The sequence below is a fragment of the Mercurialis annua genome, linkage group LG6, assembly GCF_937616625.2.
Source record: "Mercurialis annua linkage group LG6, ddMerAnnu1.2, whole genome shotgun sequence".
Lineage (NCBI taxonomy): Eukaryota > Viridiplantae > Streptophyta > Magnoliopsida > Malpighiales > Euphorbiaceae > Mercurialis > Mercurialis annua.
This window is the reverse complement of record NC_065575.1, coordinates 41575907-41602947: the sequence shown is the minus strand read 5'-3', so window position 1 is coordinate 41602947 and position 27041 is coordinate 41575907. Positions and strand designations below refer to the sequence as shown.

The 27041-nt window shown below is 32.4% G+C and overlaps 6 protein-coding genes across 8 annotated transcripts; 2 read left to right on the top strand and 4 right to left on the bottom strand.

Annotated features, from left to right (window-relative positions):
- Positions 1–13: 13 nt before the first annotated feature.
- Positions 14–2180, bottom strand: LOC126653546 (uncharacterized). Its single transcript, XM_050347457.2, has 6 exons — positions 2036–2180; positions 1881–1951; positions 1670–1778; positions 1344–1585; positions 736–837; positions 14–479 (listed from the first exon to the last, which is right to left on the bottom strand). The coding sequence occupies exons 1-6, from the start codon at positions 2097–2099 to the stop codon at positions 327–329; spliced, it is 741 nt and encodes a 246-aa protein (XP_050203414.1). The 5' UTR covers positions 2100–2180; the 3' UTR covers positions 14–326.
- Positions 2181–2926: 746 nt separating this feature from the next.
- Positions 2927–6429, top strand: LOC126686104 (uncharacterized). Its single transcript, XM_050380134.2, has 8 exons — positions 2927–3110; positions 3630–4095; positions 4208–4273; positions 4366–4509; positions 4732–4797; positions 5086–5151; positions 5873–5932; positions 6059–6429. Exons 2-8 carry the CDS (start codon positions 3640–3642, stop codon positions 6224–6226), a joined length of 1026 nt encoding a protein of 341 aa, XP_050236091.1. The 5' UTR covers positions 2927–3110; positions 3630–3639; the 3' UTR covers positions 6227–6429.
- Positions 6430–12419: 5990 nt separating this feature from the next.
- LOC126653415 (adenylate isopentenyltransferase 3, chloroplastic) lies at positions 12420–13950 on the top strand. Its single transcript, XM_050347309.2, has one exon. The coding sequence runs from the start codon at positions 12539–12541 to the stop codon at positions 13514–13516; it is 978 nt and encodes a 325-aa protein (XP_050203266.1). The 5' UTR covers positions 12420–12538; the 3' UTR covers positions 13517–13950.
- A 7938-nt stretch (positions 13951–21888) lies between these two features.
- Positions 21889–22541, bottom strand: LOC126688103 (uncharacterized). Its single transcript, XM_050382680.1, has one exon. It carries the CDS (start codon positions 22496–22498, stop codon positions 22061–22063), a length of 438 nt encoding a protein of 145 aa, XP_050238637.1. The 5' UTR covers positions 22499–22541; the 3' UTR covers positions 21889–22060.
- Positions 22542–23271: 730 nt separating this feature from the next.
- On the bottom strand, positions 23272–26925 carry LOC126685970 (protein WHAT'S THIS FACTOR 1 homolog, chloroplastic). 3 transcript variants are annotated; one of them, XM_050379975.2, is made up of 3 exons: positions 25912–26922; positions 25525–25824; positions 23272–24509 (listed from the first exon to the last, which is right to left on the bottom strand). In XM_050379975.2, the coding sequence occupies exons 1-2, from the start codon at positions 26792–26794 to the stop codon at positions 25547–25549; spliced, it is 1161 nt and encodes a 386-aa protein (XP_050235932.1). In that variant the 5' UTR covers positions 26795–26922; the 3' UTR covers positions 23272–24509; positions 25525–25546. The 3 variants fall into 3 exon arrangements, with proteins under 3 accessions (XP_050235932.1, XP_050235931.1, XP_050235930.1); XM_050379974.2 differs by having other exon boundaries at positions 25546–26925; XM_050379973.2 differs by having other exon boundaries at positions 25525–26915.
- On the bottom strand, positions 23384–24283 carry LOC126687884 (uncharacterized). Its single transcript, XM_050382440.1, has one exon. It carries the CDS (start codon positions 24281–24283, stop codon positions 23384–23386), a length of 900 nt encoding a protein of 299 aa, XP_050238397.1.
- Positions 26926–27041: the final 116 nt, after the last annotated feature.

Below are 27041 nucleotides of genomic sequence, written 5' to 3'. Positions count from 1 at the left end.
GAACACAAGCATAAGGCGAAAGAAGTGAAACTTAATACTCATTAAGTTGAAAGGAACTTCAATTTAGAAGTAAACAGACATTGTCAACACTAAGTAAACAAGCTACCTCTAGAATCAACACATTTAGTTGATTGAAAATAAATCCTACATTAAAAGGCCCTCCAGCTTCTGAGAAAGCTTAGAAGTCAATAAACTACATGGGATTGATGATACAAATAGATGAATGTTACATCCAGATAAAATGTTACATTCTGATTCTTCAGTTCAAGAATCGGTGATGGTATTGTTCTACTTATTCACAACTTTAAGTTCCTCCAGTAGTAAGATCACCAAATGCCTTCCTTGGACATCTTCAGAAAATGTGAGAGGGTGATAGTTGGGAGCTCAATCACAGCCAGTTTCTTCTTCTTTATCGTAGTTGTCTTCAATGATTCTGCATCAGTGGTCCCCGACACTGTTACTGATGCCAAATTGTAAAACTGTGGAGGGACATATATAAATAAGTCCACGTGATCAATGTTGAAAAAGAAACCATAGAGATTCGTTGTAATCAATTATCCAAATAGTGAGGGAAAGTTTTACTATTTATTCAGAGAAAATCTTTGAAAGGAGGAAATCATAAAAAAATTTAGACAAAGCAATCTATTGGTTACACAACAATAAGCTGTCCTCTTCGTTTTTTTTCAGAGTATATAAAAGAAGTTTTTTTTTATTCCAAAACGAATGGCAAATTACCTCACAAACACCATGAAGCAACAATCTCTGAAAAGGATCTTGAACTCGAAATGTCAGAACTTCTTCATCCTCAGTCTCCTGAATGAAGGAGCGGATACATGTCTGAAAATAAAAGGTCATTAGGCTTCTAAAAAGAACATTGTCTGAAAACAAAAGGTCATTAAGCTTTTAAAAGGAACATCAGCAGCTGGGAACACGCATAGAAGTTACAAGTATCAACTCAATCAACAAAATCATATACTTTCTCTACATATGATTATCTCAGTTTCAAAAACAAGCAAAAAATGATGTAGACCATTCGTTAAAGCTTGATGAGACTACATATTTGTCAATGATTAGAACCTCAATTCATTTGAGTACAGACTCCTTTCCTTTTTTTGTATTACATGCATTACAAATCCATCAAACAAGCTGAATTAGTGGATCAAACTTCAGCAAATAGGATATTGAGATAGGTTCCATATTACAGGTCGAGTCCACACAAAACATATACTACTTGCACACTTACAATATACTGGAAATAGAAACACTCCAGCACATTAAACTAGATCTTAATGGCAACACCAACGGATTAAATCATTTTAAACAAGCAAAACGCAAGTATGTACCTCATATCCCTCAATAAGATCCGTAAGAAAGCTACGACGAAGGGCCTCTCTCGTTCGGCAATCAATTCTGCGCCACGCATTAAGGACAGCCACCTTATCAGCATCAATACGACCCTTCCTTTTCGGTGGTGAGCTACTCAGACCATTAATGATATGGGCCTGCTTATCCATATCTATATTCCTAAATTTCTCCCACTCAGCCACATTAGTCATGGAAAATGCTGATGGTGGAGTAGCATCACCTGTAAAAATAACCAATAAATCAATGAATTACTGCTAATACGGCACAAGATTAAAGCAAAAAAGTAAAATTAAAATGAAATTACCCCAGGGAGGTGGAGCAAACAAGCCTTTAATTTCATCAGCATCTAAGCGAGGAACAAGTTCCATCAACAAACGGTCGTTAATCCATCTACGAGATCTCCTGTTGCTTACCTGAGTCAAATAATTAAAACAAAATTAGCAATAAAAAACGAGGTAATTAAGGATTAACTAAATCATAAAAATTAAAATTAAAAATTAAATTAAAAAAATTACTTTGCCAGCCAAGTTTTCAAGAAACTCGATTCTTTTCTCAATTGATAAAGCTCGTGAGTTTCCATTCTCAGCTACAAACAAAAATTGAACAAAATTAAAAAAAAAATCCTCTCTTCTTTATTAATCTTAAACGCAATAATAAAATAAGGAACTACCTTTAGGATGATCGTGAAAAGGAGAATATTCGTCAATACGATGCAGAACCTCAGGTGTCGCCATGATTGCTTGATAATCAAACGGATCCGTGTAAGTTTTGATGGATTTTAAAGATCAGAAAAAAAATTAGGGAAAAAACCGAGAGCTTTGATAAGGAAGATGCAGAAGAGAATATTAAAACGGAGGAATATACCCGCGTTTTGATGCGGTGATAATTTTGTACTAACAAGACGACAAAGCCCTTCCTATTTATACGAACAAAATGAAACGTACGGTACAGTCGTTTGGAAACAGGAGAGATTTGGTGGCCACGTATTAATTTTGTTTTTAAATCATTTTTTAAGGGGATTTTTGCGTGGAGTGAGAGCCACGAAACCCCTGGCACAGGAATAACATAGTACAAGACAAAATGAAAGGAACGATGTCGCTTTGTATGTTACTGTTTTTTACTCTAAATGTAAAAAAAAGAGCGGGTTGTGCATTCGAATAGTTCGGTCACTGAAACGAACAAATGGAACAATAAAATTTGATAAAATTTCAAATCGAACCGGAATAAAGTTTAATTTTGGCTTATTGAATCAAAAAGTTTGGGTTAGTTCAGTTAAAACCCACATTTTTTACTGTCTTTTTTTAATCTTTTTATTGTAATATTAATTCAAATATTAAATATAAATGTGAAATAAATTTTTTTATATATCTAATAGCATTGTATGAAATTTAACTTATATATTAACTATAATAAAAAGAATAAAAGGCACAGCTTGACTAAAACGGCATCGTTTATTTTCATTTCGAGAAAGAAAATGGCAATGTTGGTACTTGGTACTGTAATTAAATAACAAACATAAGGGTAGAAACGGACTTAAAAAACAATATTCTGGCAACAACAGCACCAGAGAGCATGCCACTGCCAGTGCAGTGGTGTGTGTTTTTACATTGGCGTACGTGATACGTACTACTAAAGTAATCGCCGGAAAAGCTAAAATAGTTACTCTTCAAAGCATACGGCGACGGCTCTGGAGTGCTTTCTTTGTTTTTCCGTTCTGCAGCTCACTGTCTTCTTCTCAAGCTCAAGTAATCTTCCATTTTTACACGCTCTTATATATGTATGAGTTGTTTTATTTAGTATAATTTCTAGTTTGTTATGTTTAATCTTTGATTCTTGAAGCTTTTATATTAATTTAGCATAAGAATGCAGTTTCTGTGTTGCATGCAAGTATAACGGTCCATTTGCGCTTTTGTGATTGCATTTTAACTCAGATTTTGCATTAGTTTCAAATTCCATTATGCTTATTGCTGATTTAACCCTAAGCTTCTATTCCTGTAGATTTCAATAAACAAACTCTAAGAAATTAATTGCATTGATTCTTAATATGATTTAGCTTGTGTTTAGTAGACTAGAAGATTAAGGGTTTATGGCTATCTTGCACGGAAACGAGAAACGGAAAATGGTGAAATGATATTCTTAACATAGAATATGTTAGAAATGTAAAGTTTTCTTAGTTTCAGGAACATTTCCGGAAATTGAAAACGACAACATAGGTTTATGGAAATGTGTCTTGTAATTTTGAGTTTATTGCTGGGATGTTTCAGATTTGGCAGTATGGATGGACAAAGTAGCTTCCGGAATTCTCTAGAGCTGATGTTGATGCACTTTGGAAGGAATGTTAATGATGTTGTTTATGTACCTGAAGCCGATCCTAATCAGCAAGTTGTTACATCAGATGGAAGTAGTGATCATACCCAGGCTAATGATCTGCCTTCATTACCTCATTCCTTTGAGGACCAGAGAACACCTCTTAATTATTATGAATTTTTAACGGAGCATTCATCTCTTATTGAGAAACCTCATACTCATGATAATGTGTTGGACCCAGCTTCTGTTACTGACTCACATCTTGTTCAATGCATAAGTGAAATCCAGCCAGAATTGCTTTATGGCTATCCGGGATTGGCTTCTGCTTCAAAGCTTGCTGTTTCTTCTCTTGATTTGGATTCATGGAAATTGAATCCCTATTCCTACATGTTTGACACTAGCCACCATGAACCTTCCCTCAATGTAAATTTGGGACTTCCCTGAACTGATTATATCCTCAGTGTATTTTTAGTTATTTTGTTCTTGTAGGTTCAATACTTTCACTGAGTAGCTTTGATCTGTTTTTGTTCTGCAGATAAAATGCAATGAGCAGGACCTAATGGTTGAATTGAAAAGTTTCCAAGATCAGAGCCAAGCCCAGGTTAAGTTTTCTTTGCATAGTCTATTTATAAACCATGGTATCAGTCTGTAATGCTTAGATGATAATTTTAATAGTGGAAAATCATGCTGCAGAGTCATATTCCATTGACACAAGGGCTCAGTGAAGAAGTCTGTATTGCTTCACAAAGTCGTCCAAGGGCAAAAGTTGTTCCATCTGTCTTTATGTCCAATCCAGGCTACAATGCATCAAGACGAAAAGCTACTTTAAATGATCGAGTAAGCAGAACGCTCTTTCAGTCAACTGGAAGTGTTAATGTCAATGTTTAAGCTGGAATATGACAATTTTTATGGTCATATATACTCTTTGATTATGGATTCTTGAGACTATTATTGCTTTTTTTTTGGATGAATAGTTTCTGCAATTGTTTGGTTATATATAGTAGCGTCAGATAGATACTTGTCTTTTTTTTTTGTCTGAAATTCTTTTACTTCATCCAGCAACGTAAGGAGCGAATATCTGAAAGACTGCAGGCACTGCAAGAACTGCTTCCACATTCTGTTCAGGTCTTTACTTTTGTTGCATCTCTTGTAAAGCAGAAACTTATGTGTATAATATATTGATGCACCCTTGTTTATGGATGCTATATTGCTCGTTATGGTATCATAGAGTCATGTATGATGCATAGTGCTTGATAACACACAAAGTACGCGAGCATGCAGCATTGTGTTATGCCTTATGCATAGTGTTGACATCTCTAATGTTCTAAGACCTCTCTGTCGTTACACGCATCATTACTTGTAACTTGTGTCTAAAGCTCATCCATCTCATTGGTTAGTTTAATTTTTCTGTAGGGAAGCCAAACAAGAGTGATGGATGCAATTATTGAACATGTCAAGTACCTGCAGTTCCAAATGAAGGTAAATTTCTCCTCGCAATTGATAAGTTATAACTCTACAATTGCACCTAAAGAAGAGCTCATGTTCCTTTATTTGGTAGCATCAGTCTTCATTATGACAATAAATTCATGATGTAAAACAAGGAATTGTGTTTTGTTCATGTGATCATCGGTCACAAATTTCAGTTTTATAGACTTGATTGTGTAGGCTTCTGGTTTGCATTTTTCATAAGAAGTTTCTCAGCTGAATTTTTAAATTTTTAAATTTTCCAAGTTTCTTGGGATCATCACTTTAATGAGGAGGAGACTGTAAATCTTTTAATTCAGACCATGACGTTATTAATTTGTGAATAATTTGCCAAGTACTTACCTAATTGAACAGATGCTAATCCTATGATAAGCTATTTGCAAAGCAGTAAACCGGCCCTTAACTAACAACTTGGGTAGCATAAAATGATTACCAAACAACTCAGGCTAGGATAGAATAAATGAAATGTACCTGCTATAGATGGCAGCAACTTCACTCGCTCATTAACTCATCGAAGACGGGCATCTCGACTTCCTGTCGTCAGGTGTAGACCTTAGTACATCCCTGACTGTAACTGATGCCTTGGCTAATTGCCTGAGGTGGTATCATTCTTGTTAAAGAATGAACATTTAAAACTCGTTTGTTATCATTACATTTCAAGAAATCCTGTCAAACTATTATAAATATGAATTCATAGGAAAAATTAACTGTGCAGGAATTAAGTCGGAGCAGATTGAGAGGTGACCTGCATTCTGGTCCTTCCATTTTCCTTGAGGTAAGAGTACTCATGTTTTTTAATGCTCCGTATGAACTCTACGGGAACTGATCCTGGATGAGTTTCTGTTTTCTCCTTTTGCTTTCGTTCTTTCTGATATGACTAAAAAATATTGAATGCATCCAGGGATATCAACACTATATTCTTCAGAAGCAGCTGATGAATGAACCTCTTGAAGACACAATGGAGAAGTTTCTGAAAGCAAATTCATCTGCTGCAACAAAGTTCTTGGAGAGCAAGGGTCTTTTGGTACTGCCAATGGCTTTGGCTGACAGATTAAAACAAGCCATATAGAAGTTCATCATGCTCGTCTACATTTTGATGATTGATCACAAACTAAATGGTGTATATATGTTTTGATCATTCAGTAAATCAGGATTTTGCACAAGTCTGCCAATACATTTTGATTAGATAGACGCGTTAAGTTAGTGTGTGACGATGATGAGCACATTGAACTATCTGTTCGACTTATTTGAATGCAAAACATTTTTGGCAAATTCTCATCAGCTTAACAAAAAAGCAGTGCATTTTTTATGTTTAATTATCACTAATCCTTTTTATATGTTAAACTCATTGTTACAAATTAAAGTTATTGGTAGCGCATTTGCGTCACATGCAAATCCTTAAATGTAAATAAAGACAATGAGATGTGTATGAATCTTTCTTTTTGGTGTTGATAATGTTATGAATTTTTAGCGATGCTGATTTGTAATTGTATCAAAGTTCTACATAAGTTGAGAATTTTCAACCAATTCATTGATAAAAAAAAACTTGCATTTTAACCATGCATTAAGATAAATTAAAAACATGAATAATTAATTAGGCCGCACCTTTCGTAAATATGCTTTGTAGAACCAAAAGATTTGCAATGCCATTGAATATGTGGTGTTCATAAATAAATATTTATATATACTGTGTCTACTATGTAATTCATTTGTGAACAAAGTTAATAATATTATAACATCACTAAAATAACATAAATTACATAATTTAATAATTACAATTTTCATTTTGTAGATTCTTTTCATGTTCTATCCACGAATAACACGATGAATGATGGATAAAGTCCGTACGATGAATGATGGATAAAGTCTATGTAAAAAATTCTCAATAGCCATAATACTATTAAGTTATTTAACAATTTGACATGATACCACTTATGCATCAAAGGCTAACTTTTGTGCGGGATGCCCAAAATTTATTATTTGTTAATTGGCTACTCAAAATAATTGTCATCTTCTCTTCTGCCTGCAATATATCACTAGGTCTTTCTTTATCTTGCACATCTCAATTCTGCAATAAAGTAAATTTTAAACCTATGAAAACTGAATTCCCTCTAAGTAAAAAGGGTTTTTGATATTTGGGTGCCTCAAAGGCACCCAAATTTCCAATTCAGTGCCTTTTTCGGAATTAATTCCGAAAGAGTGCCTGGTCCCACTCGTTCCGCATTCTAGGAATGCGGAACGGATGGGGTTCCGCATTCTTAGAATGCGGAACAAGGGCAGCAGCTGATTAACAAAGTTAATCAGCTGCTTAAGCACGTTCCGCATTCTAGGAATGCGGAACGTGCTTCCCCAATGATTGGGGAGACAGTTTTGTTTCCCCAATCATTGGGACTGCAATGATTGGGGATTTAGTGCCCAATCATTGCTGAACTTTATTAAAAAAAAACAAATTTTATTTAATCTTTTTAATAAACACTATAAATTAAATACAATGTTATCAAAAAATATATTAAAAATCGATTTAAATGCTTGTTTGATTTAACTACTAATTTTAACAAATTGAAAATATCTGGATACCGGAGCCAACTACCGCATGTAGTTCACTTAATTTGTATCTCTGAGCCTTGGTTTTGCATATATAACTTAGTCTCTAAAATAAACACACCTCACTCACTCTCATTACAGAACAACAAACTGATTTTGAGTTTCCGAATGGATTCTTGTCCTCTAAGAGACGACGGAAGGCCTATGTTCAAATCAAAAATACCCCGTTTTTTCAAGATTATTCTTGACGACGCCCTTCGTGATGGCAAGCTTGTAAGTCCTTTTATCTTTTTTTAATCAATTTTTTGATCTGCATAACTTATAAGAAGATAGACTTTCTAACTTCACCATGAACATATAAATTTCTATGTATATGCACAGTATATTCCAAGAAAATTTGCCAGACTCTACAGAAACAATCTGTCAAGTTCAGTAGTCCTCAAGGTTCCAAGTGGTGCAAAATGGAAACTAGATTTAGTGAAATCTGACGGTGAGATTTGGTTCGAGAAGGGTTGGCAAGAGTTTGTCAACTTTTACTCTATAGCTTATCGGTCATTTCTAGTCGACCACTTTCAGTGTTTTATTTTTTCTTTTATTTATTTAATGAAGGTTCAATAGAAAATCGTTTATTAATTTATATTGATTTCTAAAATTATATCATTTGTTAATTAATTTAAAATCGTTATTAATTTATATCGTTTATTAATATTATATTTGTTAAAATTATTTATTGGCCCAATCATTTGCATCTCCCCAATGATTGGGGAGACAAAAGTGCTCCCTAATCATTGGGGAGAAGCAACGTTCCGCATTGCTACAATGCGGAACGTTGCTAAGCAGCTGATTAAGCAATTAATCAGCTGCTTAAAGCGTTCCGCATTGTAGGAATGCGGAACGCCACGTGTTCCGCATTTCTACAATGCGGAACGCGTGGGACCAGACACCTTTTTGGAATTAAATTCCAAAGAGGCATACAACTGGAATTTTTATTGCCTATGAGGCACAGGAATATCAAAAACCCAAGTAAAAATGTAAAATTCTCCCTTAAAATATAATTTATAAGTAGAAATATTATGTCCAAATCCCAGAGTTTCATGTTTGATCTCCCCTCTACTATTATTATTAAAAAAAATGCTAATATTTCTTGTTAAGACATTTATGATAATATTTATAAATTTGGTAATAGGATTTATCAATTGAATCGATCATATAATTTATGTGCTTTTTATGTAAAATTGTCAAAATCAATGCATGAGGTGCACAACCATTTTGTTAGTTTGATGGTAATAATTACTTGATGTAAGAAAAATAGATTGACAGGATACCACCCAAACATTAAAAATTTAAAAAGCCATTAATGAAGGACAATTCTGTGATGTAATCTTATTTTATTTTATTTTATTTTTGGAATTATTGGTGCAATGTCAATCAATAAATGTAAAAGTAATTCATGTGTTGATAAAAATTGGCCCCCCTCTTCTGAATGTGAAGAGTATGCAAATCTATAAAGCCTAAGGAGAAATTCTTATGTGAACCTAGTTCGCCACGTAGGATTAATGGATAGATTTATAATCCCATGTGGCGAACTAGGTTCACACAAGTATTTTTCCTAAGGATGGTTCTAAATTAGAAGCCAAAACAAAGACAAGTGACTGACTAGTTCAAAGAAAAAGCTTCCTAGGATAGATTTATTCTTGTTTTCCTTTTGTCATCCTTTTTTAAGAATACAATTATTTTGATACTAAAAAACCCCACATAATCTTGAGTGGTTTTAAATTCAGTTTCAGTAAGTTTTAATATGATTACCATGATTTTAGTATTAATTGTGGTTTTAATAGGTTTTAACGTGTGAAATCGTGTCGATACCATAACCAAATTGTATTGGAAGTTGATCTCTATAATTCTTGTTTTAGCTTCACTGCGGGTAATTAATCTTGAAAATCACTGAACTTTTGAATTTTTTTCATTTCAGTCATTAAACTATTTTTTTTTCATTTTGATCACTGAACTTCTATTTTTTTTCATTTTGGTATTTTCCGGCCAAAAATGCTTAGGTGGCAGCCAGAAGTTGACATGTGACAACCGGATTTAACAAGTTCTACTTTGAAAATTGATCACATGTACATAATTTCACTTTGAAAATGACTTTTTGGATCAAATAATGCATATATGGCAAGTTTTCAGGTTAAAAAAAATTAATTCCGGCTGCCACCTAAGCTTTTTTTTGTCTGAAATACCAAAATGAAAAAAATGAAAGTTCATTGATTAAAATGAAAAAAAATAGTTTAGTGAGTGAAATGAAAAAATTCAAAAGTTCAGTGATCTTCGGGATCAATTACCCCTTCCCTGCTAATGCTTTTTATTATAATACCATCTAATGTCGGGAGTCATGGTTTTGATTAATTCGGATCAAACTGAATAATTTGTCAAGACAATAGAACTGTTTGATAATTTTTCTAACATTATTCCATGTTCAGGACTCCAATAAGAGACATATGGTTACGGAAGAAAGAGTCTTTGACACTACATTCAACTCCGAAATTGAACCAATGGGCTATAATTCAAATGGTTAAGCGTTGCGTAACAAACTGATAAGTCGTGGGTTTAAATCTCTCGCAAGTGCTCTCCTTCCCAGGTTTTAAAAAAAAATCCAGAATTGAATTTCTGGATTTTAATGGTCAGGAGGAGCAATATCCAAAAGGAGCCAATGGGTGATAGACAGACAATAGAGAGAGTTTGTCAAACCTTAACATCATCTGCTACTTTAAGAATTCAGAAAGCCTACTGTCAGATAGCACCATTTGGCGCTTATGTCTAATATGGTGGTCTACCTAAGAATTGAAACATCCAGTGATACAGAAACAATAAAAATCGGGAATGATGAGGTAGCGGTTTCTGAGCTAGGAGGCATCCAGTCACTGAACTTCCTCCTAAATGTATTTTTGCAGGCGGATAGTTACGAGTTCGAACCGTACTCATGTATTTATATATGTAGTTGTTTAAAATTTGGAGTAGTCTGCCTCCTGTAAAGGACCTACACTACTCGGGTGCGGATTAATTTGAATGATGAAGGCTAAAAGATGAGATCCGTTCAAAAAATCTCATGGAAATTATGTTTGAAACTAATTGTAAATAGAATAAAATGAATGATAGCAATTTGAAAATATACGAAAAGAGTTGGATGTAAAATCCTTTTTTTTCCTTTGTTTCTTCGGAAGACTTTGCAAGACAAAAAAGTACAGAGCAAGGGAAGAACAAGTTGCAGTACTGTGAAGGAGAAGGAGAAGGGATTAGAAGTCAAAGTTAGACTAAACTCTAAAGCATCATTTTGATTCTTATTTTGAATGTGGCGATAAGTAAATGCTATAATGTCACACTGTTTCTAAACATCAACATTTTTTTAAAATTTTAGTGGATGGTTCGATTTTTTAAAATTGTCATTTTTGTCCGTTTCGTCAATTTTCAGTTTCAATTGTAGCTCTTTGTTTAAATTTCAATAGAAAAGAATGTAAATATAGAATTCTTATGGTAAAAAGGAAAATTGAATAAAATAAAGTAATTTGAAGGATATATTTGATGTTTTTTTTTTAATTTGAACAAAAACGGCAACGATTGAAATTGAAAATTAAAAAATATGTTAAAATTGACGATTTTAAAACTTTGAGATATAAACAAAAAAAATACAAAAAATGAAGTATTTTTTAATGATTACGCTTGTATGTTTTTAAACTGAAACTTATGTGCTCAAGTGCTAAAAATGTACTATGATATCGTCTAATTTATATTAAAAAAATCATTCTTATATTTTGGTAAATTGAAAACCCAAAACCGAACCCACTTGGTTGAAGGAATCGGATGTTCATTATTTGATTTTTTTGGTGTATAGTAGAGTCCAACCAGGCTTAACATTCCCTGGTCGCTATAGGAATAATGTTCATCATAATTGTTTGTTTTTTCTTCAACTCCACTTTAAGGTTTATTCCAAATGTACAATTTTTCTTAAACTTTCTTGGTTTTGTGCCTTTTCTTTATTTACAATGTCCAAAGAAAAAAGACCTTGATAATTATAAAATTGAAAGAGCTATAGCCAACTATTACTAAAAAAACCTAAATTTTTAGTTTAATAAAATTGTAGTTTAATTTATTTATTATATAAATCAGTTTATGAGTGCGCTTTTCATTATATTCTAAATAGGTGATATATTTTCAAGTAAATGAACGAAAATGACCCTGTAAAAATCTTTATAAATTTAGATAAAATACAAATATCAGTCAGATCGTATCATTAAATATTTTTACAGTTATTCAACTACATTATATTAAAACGGTCGTCAATAATCAATTTATTATAGAGTATTACCAAAAAAACTCCATTTTGAAAATATTTGCCAAAAATACTCCAAGTTGAAAATATATTATTAAGTTGACCAATTATTTTTTAAGTTGGTTAACCGTGAAATTATAATTGAGATTAAATATTTTAAGAGCAAATATAATTGGTTAACTGTAAAATTATTTGATCTCACAGACAATGTAGATTCTGATTTGCCCAAATTGTTGATCAATCGATCAACCGTCCTTCCATGACCCTCAATAGTCCAAAATATTTTTTCTTTTCTTTGGCTTTTGAGCCAATAAAACAACCATTCTCATAATTCACAAATGCCTATAAATACCAATACACACAAAGACCCCTTTTTGCAATAGGCTGAACTAAATTGAGAGAACTAAATTTTTAAAAAATATTCTTCAAGTTTCAAATTCATTCTATTACTTGATCATCTCCTCTGTTTTTATTTTTCCCAAACTACCCTTTTGTTAAACAAGTTGATCAATTATGAGACTATCCATGCCTTTTTGCCCACAAACACTTCATCATCATCATCAACATCAGAACATTCTAGACATTTCTGTTAATCCAATATGGCAGAAACCAAAGGTTGTGATTCTGATGGGCGCCACCGGAACCGGCAAGTCTCGACTTTCGCTAGACTTGGCAACTCAATTCCCATCAGAAATCATAAATTCTGATAAAATGCAACTCTACAGAGGTCTTGATATTACTACAAATAAAATTACTGAAGAACAAAGATCGGGAATTCCTCACCACCTTTTAGGAATACTTGACCCTAGTTCAGATTTCACAGCTAAAGATTTCTGTAACATGGCTTCACTTGCTATTGGATCGATTTCGACTCGCGGGTTGCTTCCAATTATCGTTGGAGGCTCAAATTCTTACATTGAGGCCTTGGTTGATGATCCAGATTACAGGTTTAGGTCAAAATACGACTGTTATTTTCTCTGGATTGATGTTTCAGCTAATATACTACAGAGTTTCCTGTCGAAACGAGTCGACGAAATGGTTAGCAAAGGAATGGTTGATGAAGTGAGAAAAATGTTTGATCCTGACGCAGATTACTCCAAAGGTATCAGGAGATCGATCGGAGTTCCTGAGTTCGACGAGTACTTCAAATTATTATCTGAAACATATTCTGACGAAGGACACGGAGCCAGAGTACTTCAGGAAGCGATCAATGAAGTTAAACGTAATAATTGTAAGTTAGCTCGTCGTCAATTGGGAAAAATTCGGAGGCTGAAGAACGTAAAAGGATGGAATATTCATCGGATCGATGCGAATGAAGTGTTCCGGAAGCATGGAAAAGAAGCTGATGGTGCTTGGAAGAAGCTTGTAGAAAGACCGAGCATTGCCATGGTTAGGCAGTTTCTTTACAGTTCGAGTCCTGCTGATAGTTCTCAGGTTGCTGTTACTTCAGGAGCAACCAAAGATTACTTGGCAGAATGTTTTGTCACTTAAAAAGAAGAAGAAAAAAAAGACGAACAAATAATCATTCCGGTCTTCAAATTTATGCGCTATGTTCAATTAACTCAGACTTAATCATTTTAATCCAGGAATGACAATATTTTCTATTTTTAGGTCAACGAACTCTCAAATTGTATAAAATGAACGAGTTCTGAAACCGCAATGACCCAATTTGAAACTCAATTGACTTTAAAATAGAAAATATCATCCTTAATAGATTAAGTCAGATATTTTTGAAATAATTGATCCTGATAATAAATTTAGGGACCACGATAATCATTTGTTGGGAGAAACCTGTAATATGCTGTGTTTGACACATTTTGATCAATCAGTAACTACAGTAATTCCTCTCAGTTCGTGTGTCACTGTCCTGGTATGCCACTGATTAGGTAGTGTAAGGGTAAAACGGATGTTTAAACTAAATTCAGAATGTTCTGCGTACTATTACCCTTTTAGGAGAGTTTGCTTTTGGCAATTCTTGTTTTTTTGCATTAAAATGGTGCTTAAATCTATTGATAATTTTATTTCTGGTTAATATAATCTATATCAAACATAGAATTTACCATTTTTATATAGTTTGTTGTGGGTAATTCTTAGATTAGTGACCCGATTTAGATAAGCAATTTTTTAATCTTAAATATTACAATCTATATAAAATATCAACATTTTCTTACAAAAAGGTAAAGACATTACTAATTATTAACGACACAACACAATAACTATATAAGTAGACAAATGCATATATGACTGTTGACGCAAACATATATATTTGGATTTTTGTATTTATTCATGTTAATATTAATAAATAAAAGTAAAAGGATTTAATTTCAAAATCAGAACAAGTATAGGGACCAAAAAATGCCGTAAGCTAATAAAAAAGGGTTCATGTCCGTACAGTTGGGATGGCAACTTGCGGCAACGATCCACCGCACGCGTGCGCATATGTTCCGTACAAAGAATACATTGACTTGATATGCTATTATGGAAAAAGTACAAAAAGGTATCTTATGCCTTGACATTTTCACAGTTTTAGTCTTTAACATTTTACATAATATTAAAGATCTCTACAAATAATTATTGTTAATCAAAATTTGCTCAAGACTTAAATGAATTTAATATGGCAAGTGAGTGTTGGCCCGGTTGGCCACACTCGATGTGCATCTGTAGAGGGGTGTGGGTTCGACCCACCCCTCTGCCAGCCAGTGGGCTGAAAAAATAAATTTACTAAAAACCTTAACTCTAATAACTAACATCCTAACATAGTATAATTCTACCTCTGAGAAAAAAATGAATTTAATATGACCAAACATAAATGACTTTTTTTTATGATAATAAAAAAGTTTCATCTTAAATAACATAAGAAGATTATAAGATATTAATTAGAAAATAGACATTGAATCAGACTAATAAATATTTTGGCATATAAATAGCGGAAACTTTATTTTGCTCAGAATTCTATTGTCATTGTAGTAATACTATGATAGTATTTTCTCTGTCTCATTTTATTTATAATTATTTTTATTTTTACATATATTAAAAATATATCTTAACATTATAAAACGTGTTTTTATATAGCATAGATATATACATCGCTAATTTTATGTAATAATTTACACATTAAATTCATTAATATTTGTAAAGAAGAAAAACATATATTAATAATACAAAAGTAATATTTTTCAAAATATTAAAAAGTATAAATTTGTTATTCAATTTTTAAACAAAGAAGCTGTCACATCACATCTTTTTTCCTTATCTTAAATCAAGATTTTAATATCAAAACAGGTCTAAATCACATAGTGGTGCAGTCCAAATTCTAAATGAACCAATGTTTTGTTAGTTAATGATTTTTAAATTAAATTAAATTCAATGCAAAAACAAAAGGCTCTTATTCTTGTATCCATTAACTACAAAAAGGAAAAAAGAAAATCTTTAAGACTAAAATGATTCATCCACTTCAATTGACTCTCACACTTGAAAGTTTTTCTTTTATTATTATTTTGAGATATGATTCCAAAACCTCTTTATCATTTGATTAATGATTGTAAAAGGTTATAGTGTTCTACAATAATATATTTTATAAATATTTAGGAATTTTAGATTACGACTCTTATATGCTTATAAATTAGAATTTCTTTGAACTCTAAAAATATTGGTCAATTAACTTGAAACTCAATTGACATAAAACTAATTAACTAATGTTAAGAAGTAATCACCTATGTTCAGCGGCGAATTCAAAAATTTCTTATGATGAACAAAAATATAAAATAATATATATTTTATTATAATTTTATAAAGGTAACCAAATAATAAAATGTAAAAATTTATATCAATAGTGTATGAATTTTTTTAAAATATTTATTTTGGTATTTGGATTTTTTTTATATCAGTCTTTCAGTTTTTCTAAAATATACTATCAAATAAGTGTTTTAGTCGTTTTTCAAAAATCTATGTGCTAAAGGTAAAAATAAATTTATATGTCGTTTCAGTAAAAAAATAATGATTGTATGTACCACGATACACTTATATATATAAAATTAAAACGTCAAACCAAATCAGCAAATTTCAAAATTGTTTTTGACCTTGTTAGTAGTTTGATGATCGAAAAATAGCTAAAAACACTCCTTTAATACACATTTAACAAGTTAATTTACAACAAATAAAAGTTTAGTTATTCAAATAGCATATTTTTAAAAGTTCGAACACCGTTATTGTAATTTATCCAAATAAAAAATTAACACAAGTTAAACTTTGTTATTAAATTACATATTGAAATATTATTTAAAATTTAAATTAAGAAGATGAATATATACTTATGTATGCATCCGCTTATAGATTAATAATTTTGTTTAATCTAATACTCCAAAATTTCCGTATAAGTTGATTCATACCCTCCAAAATTTCATGATTGATTCCAGCTATATAATGTAGAAATGATATGATATGATATCAAGGAATAAATTAATTTGCATTTCAAGATCAAAAGAAGCCCCTTTCAGCATGGAATAGAATCTCACTACCATTTTTATTCAAAAATTTAGTTCTATTATTGGAGATAATTTATAGTATATAGTTTTGTTGTTGATGTGCATTTCTGGTCCAAAATTTTATTTGTTGTGTTAGTGATGGAGTATAAAGGATGTCCAACTGGAGTACCCACAACAACCAATGTCAACCTTTAACAAGTCAATACATATATGGCCAAGTGTAGGGTAGATTCTGTTTCAAATAATATGTAGACAAAAATAAAGTTAATAAAATGGCATAAAATAAAGTTCAGGTATCAATTTGATATATTAATAAAAATTAGGATACTATCCGTATAATTAGTCAAGGGTTAAAATTGAAGAAGTTACTAAGAAGAACTCGAACGTAAAACGCAATTACTTATTCTTTTTCAGACAAAGAAAGATCGATGTGGAGAGGAATTTTGAATTGAACTTTTTTTAAATCAATCACTGTTTTCAATTATCTGATACGTGGAGTGTTGATTTTGGCTTTTTTTGCCAAATATTCTTTTTTTTTTTAGAAATTCAATGTTCATAATTCACCTCAGAGACAAAAATAGAAGAAAATGCCCTAAAAAGTAACTCTACTTTTTTTTTATATAATTTGGGAAAGAAGGAGCGCTTATGGAAAAATTTGAACTCACGACCTAACAGTTTGCTAATGAGCGTTTATACCATTTGAGTTATATAGCTTAGTGGTAAAAATATTTCTACTTGAATGTGTTTAATGCCAAATTGCCAACTCCCCAAGGTAAAAAAATAGAGTTTGCATGCATAAGAGTATAGTTTAAATTGAGATTCTATTTATATGATACTGAATATTTTTGGAGTTTCATAGAAATGAAATGCTGAAATGCTTAATTCGGGCAAGTTTTCGAATGATATAGGTATGCTATGGCATTTTCTACAATTAATTTGTTTTTTTGTCTACTTAGTTAATTTCACCATTCATCTCATGGTAATAAATGGATTAAATAAGATTTACTTTTATAAAAAAACAAAGTAACCATAGAAGCATCCGCAATAGCAATAATATCTAGGAAAAATTATACAGATATACCAATTACGCTAATTTATTTTAAAAATGCTAAATTTCTTAATTATTTTCATTGACTGCTAATATGTCATTAACAACAAATGCTTAAAAACGGCAACTTATTACAATTAATACCTACTTAATCCTAACCCTACACGTTGCATCTGATTATTTGTTTTTTTCAAAATCATCGTTTATTTCTTCCATTAACTGTTGAAAACCCATGGCTCTTTCTCCTGTTCTATTTGTGGTGGCTGATTCTTGTTTTTATTTGATTCGTTTTTTAGGAGATGGTGATCGGCGGGTAAAGGACGTTAAAGGGGGGTGTTGGACTGTTGGTGATGGAAGTGTTGGGGTGTGATTGCTTCGGTGGTGTTTGTTTGTTTTTCTCTGAGATTTAAATTTGGAGATATGTGTGGTGGAGGTTGAAGAAGACCCATGATATGGATAAAAGACCAGTTTCATTCCAAAATGGTTGAATTCTTACTTTATCCACTCAAAATTGTATTTTATGTAAAACATACATTTTTAACCCATGAACCTTCATAAGAATACATTTTTAATTAAAAAAATATCTGATTAGCCTAAATAAATTAATAACTTTTTAAATCAATTTTTGTGTTTTAATATTATTAAATTGATTAAATATTAAAAAATGTATTAAAAAAGTAATAAAATAAAAATAAATCACGTCTTTTAAATTTTACTTTGTAAAAGTTAAACAAATCAACATCAGCTAAATTAACATGTTTTAAATTAAAGAATAACTAATATAAAATATAAAATACAAAGTTGTAAATGTTTATTTTTTTTATATAAACTTAAAGATTAACTTCAATTTCTGATAATATTTTAGGCTTAATACATAGTTTGACTCCTGAACTTGTACTTTTTTACCCATCTAACCCTTAAATTTAACGTCTCACCTATCGAACCTCTGAACTTGTTAAATAATCCGATTTGACCCTTGAACTTAATAAATACGTAAATATTGAACCCCTCTATGTCCACCTGCCACTTGAAACATTCTAAAAGAAATTGTGCACGAAGGGGTCTAATATTTACGTATTTATCAAGTTCATGGGTCAAATTGGGTTATTTAACAAGTTCAGAGGTTCGATAGGTGAGACGTTAAGTTTAGGGGTTAGATGGATAAATGGGTACAAGTTCAGGGATCAAACTATGTATTCAGCCATAAATTTTATGATGACATTATATTGTTATTGGTTCATCTTTTTTATTTATATATCATGTATATACATATTAGATAATTATACATTATAGATACATCACCTGATACGTCATAGATGTACCACCGGTACACTGTAGATACATTATTGATACATCATAAATACATCAATAACACATTACTGATACATCTTTGATACATCAAACGATTTTTAAACTAGTGAAGTAGCTCATACAAGTGATAATTATATGCTAACGCTAGTTCATCTTTGATCACAAAGTCAATTTACTTATTACGCTCGAGAGAGTGTTAGAAAATGAGACCATGAGTAAAGCATTCCCTCTTATGAACATTGCAGATAAATGTTTGATGTATAATTTGTACATTGTAATTTTTATATTAAAATATATGGATTATTAAAAGTATATTTAATATGTATTATTTATGTATCGTAGATGTATTATTAAAATTATATTTAATATATAGTATTTGTGTATTTTGATATACATTATGTATAAATAGTGTATAAAAAACGTATTATTTGTATATTTCATACGCATTACATGATATCTATTGAATTTTTTTCTGATTTTTTGCTCTATTTTTTTATATAATTGATGGCACAATAGTGTATTTAATATTTTAGATTACATTAGCAGAGAGAGATATTATTTTTGTATTTAATATGTATTTTTGGTGTATTTTAAGATGTACCATTAAAGTTGTATTTAATATGTATTATTTGTGTTTAAGATGTACCATTAAAAATTTAATATGAAAAGATTCTGAAGTAAATTGTGTTCGTTTGAATAGTTTTTGAGACACATAAATAATCCATATTAAAAATATAGTTTTGAGACACATAAATAATACATATAAATAATATAATTTTGAAATAAATAAATAATATATATATTTATTATTTTTTATCAATGGCGGTAGATTTGATGAAGGAGATAAATATTGTTATTAGTTTTTTTTATATATCACATGTATATAAAGATGTTATATTGCTATTATTTGATGCGTGAATTTTAATTAAAGCATGTGGTACATATATCTTTTAATTTAATATATATTATACATACTGCTTAGAGACACATAAATAATACATATTAATAATTTATTTATTTATTTATATTTTAAAAATATGAAAAAATAATAATTAAATATGGCCTCGATACATATCTGATACATAGCAGATACATATCTGATACATGTGTGAATAGTTTTGACAAACTGACGCGTGACTGACTCACGTGTAAGACGCGCGTCAGACGCGCTTCTGACAGCTGTATGACGCGTTTTGACAGCTATTTGGCACGTTTTTTTTTGCTTTTTTTTGCTATTTGAGTAAGACATGTGTCTCTTATTTATTGGTTAGGTATATAATGTAAACTTTTTAAAATTTTAGGTGCTAGTGTAATAAATGAGTATAGCTAACATTTTTGTGAACTTTATTAATTTTTTGTGTAGATTTGTAATCTTCTCTAATATCTAATGATGAGTCGGGTTTGATGGATTCGATCCCATTGGGCTTGATTTTTTGCATAGAAGCCCAAGCCAATACTTGATTCGGATCTAATATTTACTACCAAGTCCTGCCTATGAATTTAATTTAGAGGAAATTAGGCTCTACACCACCAAACACCTAAATATTCTCACTAATACAGACACGTACAATTTCTTGCAAAAATACCTTACCTTTCTTCTTTCTTTCTTCTTTACAATTTTATTTGATTTCTTTACTTTTTAAGTTTTTGGAAAATACCAAATAGAGAAAAGTATATATTCAATCGATTCATATGAGAAATCGTTTTCGCTGAGATCTCTTTGGCCATGATGCGTAACTAACATCAATTCCGGTAATTAAGAAATTTCTTCCTCGTTATGGCGGCGCTGCTTTTTATGCTGCCGGTTTGAATGTAAGGTGAGATTATTTATGTTGTCACAGCGATAAGTTTTTGTTCAGGCGGAGGGTGTGTGACGATTAGTTTTTTGGGAAGACGAACCGGTGGTGGTGATTTCCGGCAAGGGAGATAACCGACGAAGAAGATAAAGAGGATGAAGGAGCGTGAGGCTGAATTCGGAGGTGGTGGAGTTTCAGGAGATAATTGGCGACACTTGGCTATGTCAATTTTTAATCTCCTCAAAGTCAATCTCATTTACCCTGTAAAAAAAAAGGAAATAAAAGAATACCCAAATAAAATTTCACGAAGAAAACAAGAACCCACTACTTAATTTTAAAGAAGAGAATCCATAGAAAAACAGAATTGAGCAAAAATAAAAAAGTAATGAATTGAAAATAAAAAAGTTCTACTTGCAGAAGATGAGATAGTTAATTTTAAAATAATAATTTGAAAAGTAATTACATAGAAGTAGGTCACCGTGTATTCTTTAATTATTAAAATTTATTTTAATTTTGTTGTTGGTTAATGGTTTACTAATAGTAAACTAATAATTGTAATTTTAATAATACTGTTAGCAAACCCCAAGTTAATTGTTGGTAAATTTATAAATTATATTTTGATGATGCCATTGATTAATTATGTAAAAAAATTTTCACTTGTTTATCGGTAATGGTTTTGTTGTTGGTTAACTAATGGTTTACTACTGGTACACCAATAATATTAGTAGAAGTAACAATTTATTTTAATATTTTATAATTTAAAAATAAAAAATAGTAATTTAATTTTTAAGTAAACCAATAGTAGAGCATTAGTAAACTGTTAGTGAACTTACCGTAAACAGATGTTTAGTAAACCGTTAGTAAACCATTAGTAAACTGAAATCGTATTTTTGCAAATGAAAAAAGTATTTTTTAAAAAAAATTTGGTCAATCCGTAAATTTTAACTAATTTTAGTCAAAAGATATTTCTGAGAATAAATAGGTGTTTGATAGGTATTTGTCTAAAAATCCCATTAACTTATGAGCTATGCGTATTCGGTCCGAACTTTTTTTGAATATATATAGAATTTTAACTAAAAAGTAAAAGATCAAACTCATACGTGCCTATGCAGGTCAGAGTTAAAAAAAATTAATGTCCAAACTCGGCTCCAACAGACTGCGCCTGGGCGGATACCTGGTCCAATGAACAGTACCCAAATTTTCTTTTATCATGTGATGCTGAACTAACTAATAAAGATAGACTTTATTTTAATAGAGAAGTTACAAGTAAAGAAAGTAAACTAGAGAACACATCAAACTTAATAAGCTAATTTAATACTAACAGATCAATATCAAATACTAGCACCACCAGGAATTGAACAAAGTTAGAGGACCAATTTAAGTGAATAATGAAAAATCAAGGTCTCAAACGTCCAGAACAAGAATAGGTAACATTGCAGCTTGAACCAACAATCACAGTATACTGATGAATTGGCCTTGCAAGAAATGGTGGCAAGTGAACCAGCAGTTCACACACACATTCATCATCAAGATCATTCAGCCACCTGCAGCAGTCATTCGTCGGCAAATCCTCGTGGTGTCGATCATGTCTCCGACTGGCCATAACACCGAGTCTCTGATCATCATCAGGAAATACAATGTCGGACAATGGCGACTCAGCAAGATATTCTGAAGATGGTGTTATGGGCAGTCTTCCGCACGCATAGTTGGCCAGCGTAAGCTGCGAGACGCATAACGGGCGTTGAGGTTGAGGAAACGGAAGCGGAACAGCGTTCTTAATTTCAGACAGAGACAAAATCAATGCTGTTATTGCAAGAACATAAACCCTGTCCATGTTTGAGAGGTTATTATGTGTTTTTGTATATGATACAGCTTGTTAGTCCAATGTTTATTATATAGATACTAGAAATTGTGTCATACTGTTTTTGTTTCTAAGTTAGGTTTTTCATGCTTTAGGGGATAATTAAAAAGAATAGTAATTTGGTTAATGTATAGTTGACATAATTCAATTTCTTTTACAGTTACATTCATTTTATGTGATCAAATAGTTAGGTGACTTAAAATTATACTGCTGCCACACCAGTCTTGCTCCTACTTGTAAAAACTATATAGTATATGTTTACTCTACTCTATGCAACAAATATAATAAAAGTTCCCTTAATTGATTCATGTTCTTGTCCTAATTTGCTTATAATAATCAACTTTTGGGTCTGAGAAAATTTATTCTGTGTTTAGAGTTTAAAATCATGACCATTAATACTTCAGCTTCAACTTTTCGATGCAGCCTTGAATTACAAGAGTTAGGAACTCTAACTTGAAGAGCGGATGATACCGATCTCTTAAGAACAAAAAATTATCTAATATAACGGATTTGCCACGACAATATACAACGTAACAATTATAAGTACGTGAGCCTGTTTTTGACATTTGTTGAATGTTTAAATAAAAAAAATAAAACTTCTCAAGGTATGTTTGCATCTGTTGTATGAAATAATTACTCAGCTTTTTTATTTTGACAAATCAAAGACAAGCTAATATTGTATATACCAACAACTTGGACTTAAATGATTTACTAAATAAGTAAAAAAAAGAGAAGAAAACACATAATTACTCAAATATATTTTATACTAGTTAACAAGAAGCTGAACCAAATTAACAGAACGGGTTACACCAGATTATTGTAGTTTAATAGCACTACATTAGCTTTTCACAGTACGACTCAGGTAATAGTAGTAGTGGTCATATTCTGTTCTGGAATAATTAATCGTCCTTCGCATTTGTAAGTCACGTTGCACGAAGCGTCGAGATAGACTGTATAGGAATGAGAAAACCGGGAGACGAAGGGTGGCAAATGAGCCAGCACGCCGCAGACACAGTCATCGTCTAACTCGTTTAGCCACTTGCAGCAATCCTGTTGCCCGGGTGATTCGTGGTAGCCGTGACTCCTATGACCATGCTCATGCCTATGTCCGTGCCTATGTCCGTGGCTCTGCATTGGAAAATATTCCTCCTCGTGACCTCTATCGCGCCCATGGCTATGGTTGTGTCCATGTTCATGACCATGCCCATGACCGTGCACTGGAGGACTAACATGCCCATGCACATGCCCTCGTGCTGTAGCGTTACCATGACCATGACCATGACTATGCTCTATAGCAATACTATGGCTATGCCCATGTCCATGTACCGGACTGTGATTGTGACCGTTACCGTTACCATGACCGTGATTGTGACCGTTACCGCTACCATGACCGCGATTGTGACCGCTGCCGCGACCGTGATTGTGACCATTTCCGTGACCATGATTGCGACTGTTTCCGTGACCGTGACCGTGACCGTGACCATGACCATGATTGCGACCACGACCGCGGTGGTGATGTCTCTCATCATCGTCATCGCTAGGGCCAGGAGCTGGTGGAAGAGGAGGAGCAGGGGGAGATGGCGGCATGGGAGGTGGAGGATTTGGGAACGGGAAATATGGAAGCCCTGCACATGAATGAACCACTAGCGAAAACTGGGAGGCACATAAAGGACGATGAAATACTTGAGCCTCCATTTTAGGCAGAAATATTAAGAATACAGCAAAAAACATTAACAAATAAGACTTAACCATTTCCATTTGCATTTGCATATTCTGAAGCTATGTCTAAAAATATTGGTAAAAAGGAGTAGTTCAAAGAGAATACCAGTTCATCCTTTTATAGTTCAAAAATATGGTCATGAAGTTGTTGTTTCCACTAATTAGACTTACTTACAGTGCAAAAAAAGGAAGGTAAGAAAAGAATAACCAAGAGGATGAGCCTGCTTTCTTCGTACACTCAGCGAATCTTACTCCCTCATTCGTTCTGTATGATCAAAAGTTAGGTAAGATTGACAATTAAAATAGAAAAACAATTCAATTTCCAACAACAACAGCAATTCACGACAAATTAGGAATAATAAGAAATGAGGCAGCACAAAGATTTAGATAATTCATCTAACATATAAAAAAACTTCTTGCAATGACATGTCGATCTTTCATTAGTGGTTAAGAGCAATGCACAATGCCTTGCATCTGTAAACACAATGACTAACCTTAATGTGAAAGCCATTTCAGTTTTCTTTTCATTGTATTGAGGCAATGAGGCATCATGCACTTAATAAATCCCTTATGAGAAGAGCAATGATGCCAATTTAGGCTATTAATAAGCTCACAGATTCCATGCAGAACCAAGAAGATTATTAAGTTCTTTGCAACATTTTCTCAGAGTACGCGAAAGATTCAGACTAAAAGTTCAGAAAAACATGCTTCTGAAAGGCAAAAAGGTGACAGAACTTGAAGGATATAACCACAATTCACACTTGCAGGCTACATTTCTACCATAAGCAATGAGTTACAATCTTACAAGATGAATGACATAAGATTCCGCAACAATAGTTTGAAGGAACAAGAGGAAATTTGATAACTGTAGTTTGTCATTAAAATCAGAAACAACATATAACATCTATTATACAAAAGCAAAAGGCAAGTGAAGTCCAAGGCGTAAACATTTCGTATCAAACTTCATATGTAAAGTAGAAAAGGAAAATGATGAATCTGTGTTAATTTATAATCATTTCTTAATTAATCCATAGTTTGTTCTCACCCCTATATAAGCTATTTGATTCAGATTTAACAGTCATAAACAGAACTGGGAAACTAAATTCTTGCACCAGATGCAAAGATCAAGATTAATAATATAGCCAACCAAACACTAAGGTTATATGTCTAAATGTCATGAAATATACTAAATGCTCCAAAATTCATTAATCTAAAACAGGTTAAACTGCATTTTTTCAACATCTAATAATTTACAAAACCGCACAAACTTGAAAGCTCACATTTGTTGCTTAAACTTCAACCTTAATCCTCATTTACTTCCAGCATTTCACTCTGTTCCTTCAGCTGTCTCCATTCTGATTCCTCACTGCTCTCTTGTTCATCCAAATCCAGGTTTCTCATTGCCACCATTTCCATATCTTTCGGTACAACTTCCCGTCGCAACTTCATCTGTTCTTGTCTCTCTCGCCACCCTTCTTCCAACAACTCAACAAACTTATCTTTAATCTCATGCAACGGATCCTTATCAATCAGATCACCGTCCCTGTAAGCTTCTCTCAGCATTGCAGTTTTAATACCTCCTTTTAGTGACAAGTAAAACATCCCTGAATGTCTAGTAAACACACTCGGAAACGCATTGGAAAATCTATACTCATCGCAAAACTTACCCAGTATCGGAACAGGAATCCTCTTAAAGAGCGAAAGCGATAGCAGCTCATGAAAAACCCCAACAGTTCTCTTCTCCATTTCTGGTGAAGATTGATCCAAATGTGAAACATCCACATATGGTGAAATATAATCAAGTTCCAACCAATCCCTAACCCACTCTCTCATTTCTTTCTTTAAAAAAGACCCTGGTGGAAGCTTGTAAACGAAATTCGGTCGAATCCCGATTCCGGTTAACCTCGACTCGTCCTCAGCTCGTCGCTCGATCACCGATTTAGCAAACTCGGGATTCCAGTCGACCAACTCGAGAAACGACTTCCCCTCACCGGGCAGTCCGATCAACCGAAAATAATTCGGATACTTAGGAACTAAATTAACCATAAAATCATTAGGAAAACCGAATTCTCTCTTAACATTAACCAAAGTTTCAGCATTAACAGCTTTATTCTTAGCCATCATAAGCAACTTACATAATTTAGACACAATTAAACCCTCATTTTCAAATCGAATCCTCTTCTCTTCCTCAAGAAAACCCCTCAATTTATCACTAACACGCAAAAACTTCACATGATCAGATTTGGGTTTAATTCTATCGTAGTATGTATCAAATAGACCCGGATTTAGATTAATAAAAGTCTGAACCTTAACATTCAGGCGTAACCTTTCCCTCCGTTTCTCCAGGTATCGGAGCGGGATAACTTGACCCGGTTCGTTTAATACCTCTTTAACGACCCGTGAACAGACTTTATACCGCTTATCTTTCTCTATGGCTAAATCTAATTTTGGGTCTTTGCGCCACACGACTTTTAGAGAGGAAATTAATTTGATTTGGGTTGTGAAATTAGGGTTTATCAGAAAATTAAAAATGAGTCTCTTGAAAATCATAACTCTAGATTGTAGTAACCAGGCAGAAATTGAATTAGGGTTTAGCTAAGCTTTTTGAGAGAGGAAATGGACTTTAAGATGATCTCCGTGCAACTCCTCGGCTTATCAGAAGGACCTGATTGTAATAAAAACGAAAGTGTGAGAGCTGGATGTCTATAAATAAAAGTATAGGGATGAAATGTAAAACTAATTAAAATACATGGACCGAAAGTGAGTTATGCCATGAACAATAACGTAGAGTCGTAGA

Excerpts from the sequence above, each read along its gene's own strand:
- LOC126653546 (XM_050347457.2), bottom strand. The coding sequence starts at position 2,099 with ATGGCGACACCTGAGGTTCTGCATCGTATTGACGAATATTCTCCTTTT. Across the intron at positions 1,779-1,880 it reads TTGAAAACTTGGCTGGCAAA|GTAAGCAACAGGAGATCTCG; the intron begins GTAATTTTTTTA and ends TATTTGACTCAG. Across the intron at positions 480-735 it reads TGCTTCATGGTGTTTGTGAG|TTTTACAATTTGGCATCAGT; the intron begins GTAATTTGCCAT and ends GTCCCTCCACAG.
- LOC126686104 (XM_050380134.2), top strand. The coding sequence starts at position 3,640 with ATGGATGGACAAAGTAGCTTCCGGAATTCTCTAGAGCTGATGTTGATG. Across the intron at positions 4,274-4,365 it reads AAGATCAGAGCCAAGCCCAG|AGTCATATTCCATTGACACA; the intron begins GTTAAGTTTTCT and ends ATCATGCTGCAG. Across the intron at positions 4,510-4,731 it reads AAGCTACTTTAAATGATCGA|CAACGTAAGGAGCGAATATC; the intron begins GTAAGCAGAACG and ends TACTTCATCCAG.
- LOC126653415 (XM_050347309.2), top strand. The coding sequence starts at position 12,539 with ATGAGACTATCCATGCCTTTTTGCCCACAAACACTTCATCATCATCAT.
- LOC126688103 (XM_050382680.1), bottom strand. The coding sequence starts at position 22,498 with ATGGACAGGGTTTATGTTCTTGCAATAACAGCATTGATTTTGTCTCTG.
- LOC126687884 (XM_050382440.1), bottom strand. The coding sequence starts at position 24,283 with ATGGAAATGGTTAAGTCTTATTTGTTAATGTTTTTTGCTGTATTCTTA.
- LOC126685970 (XM_050379974.2), bottom strand. The coding sequence starts at position 26,794 with ATGATTTTCAAGAGACTCATTTTTAATTTTCTGATAAACCCTAATTTC.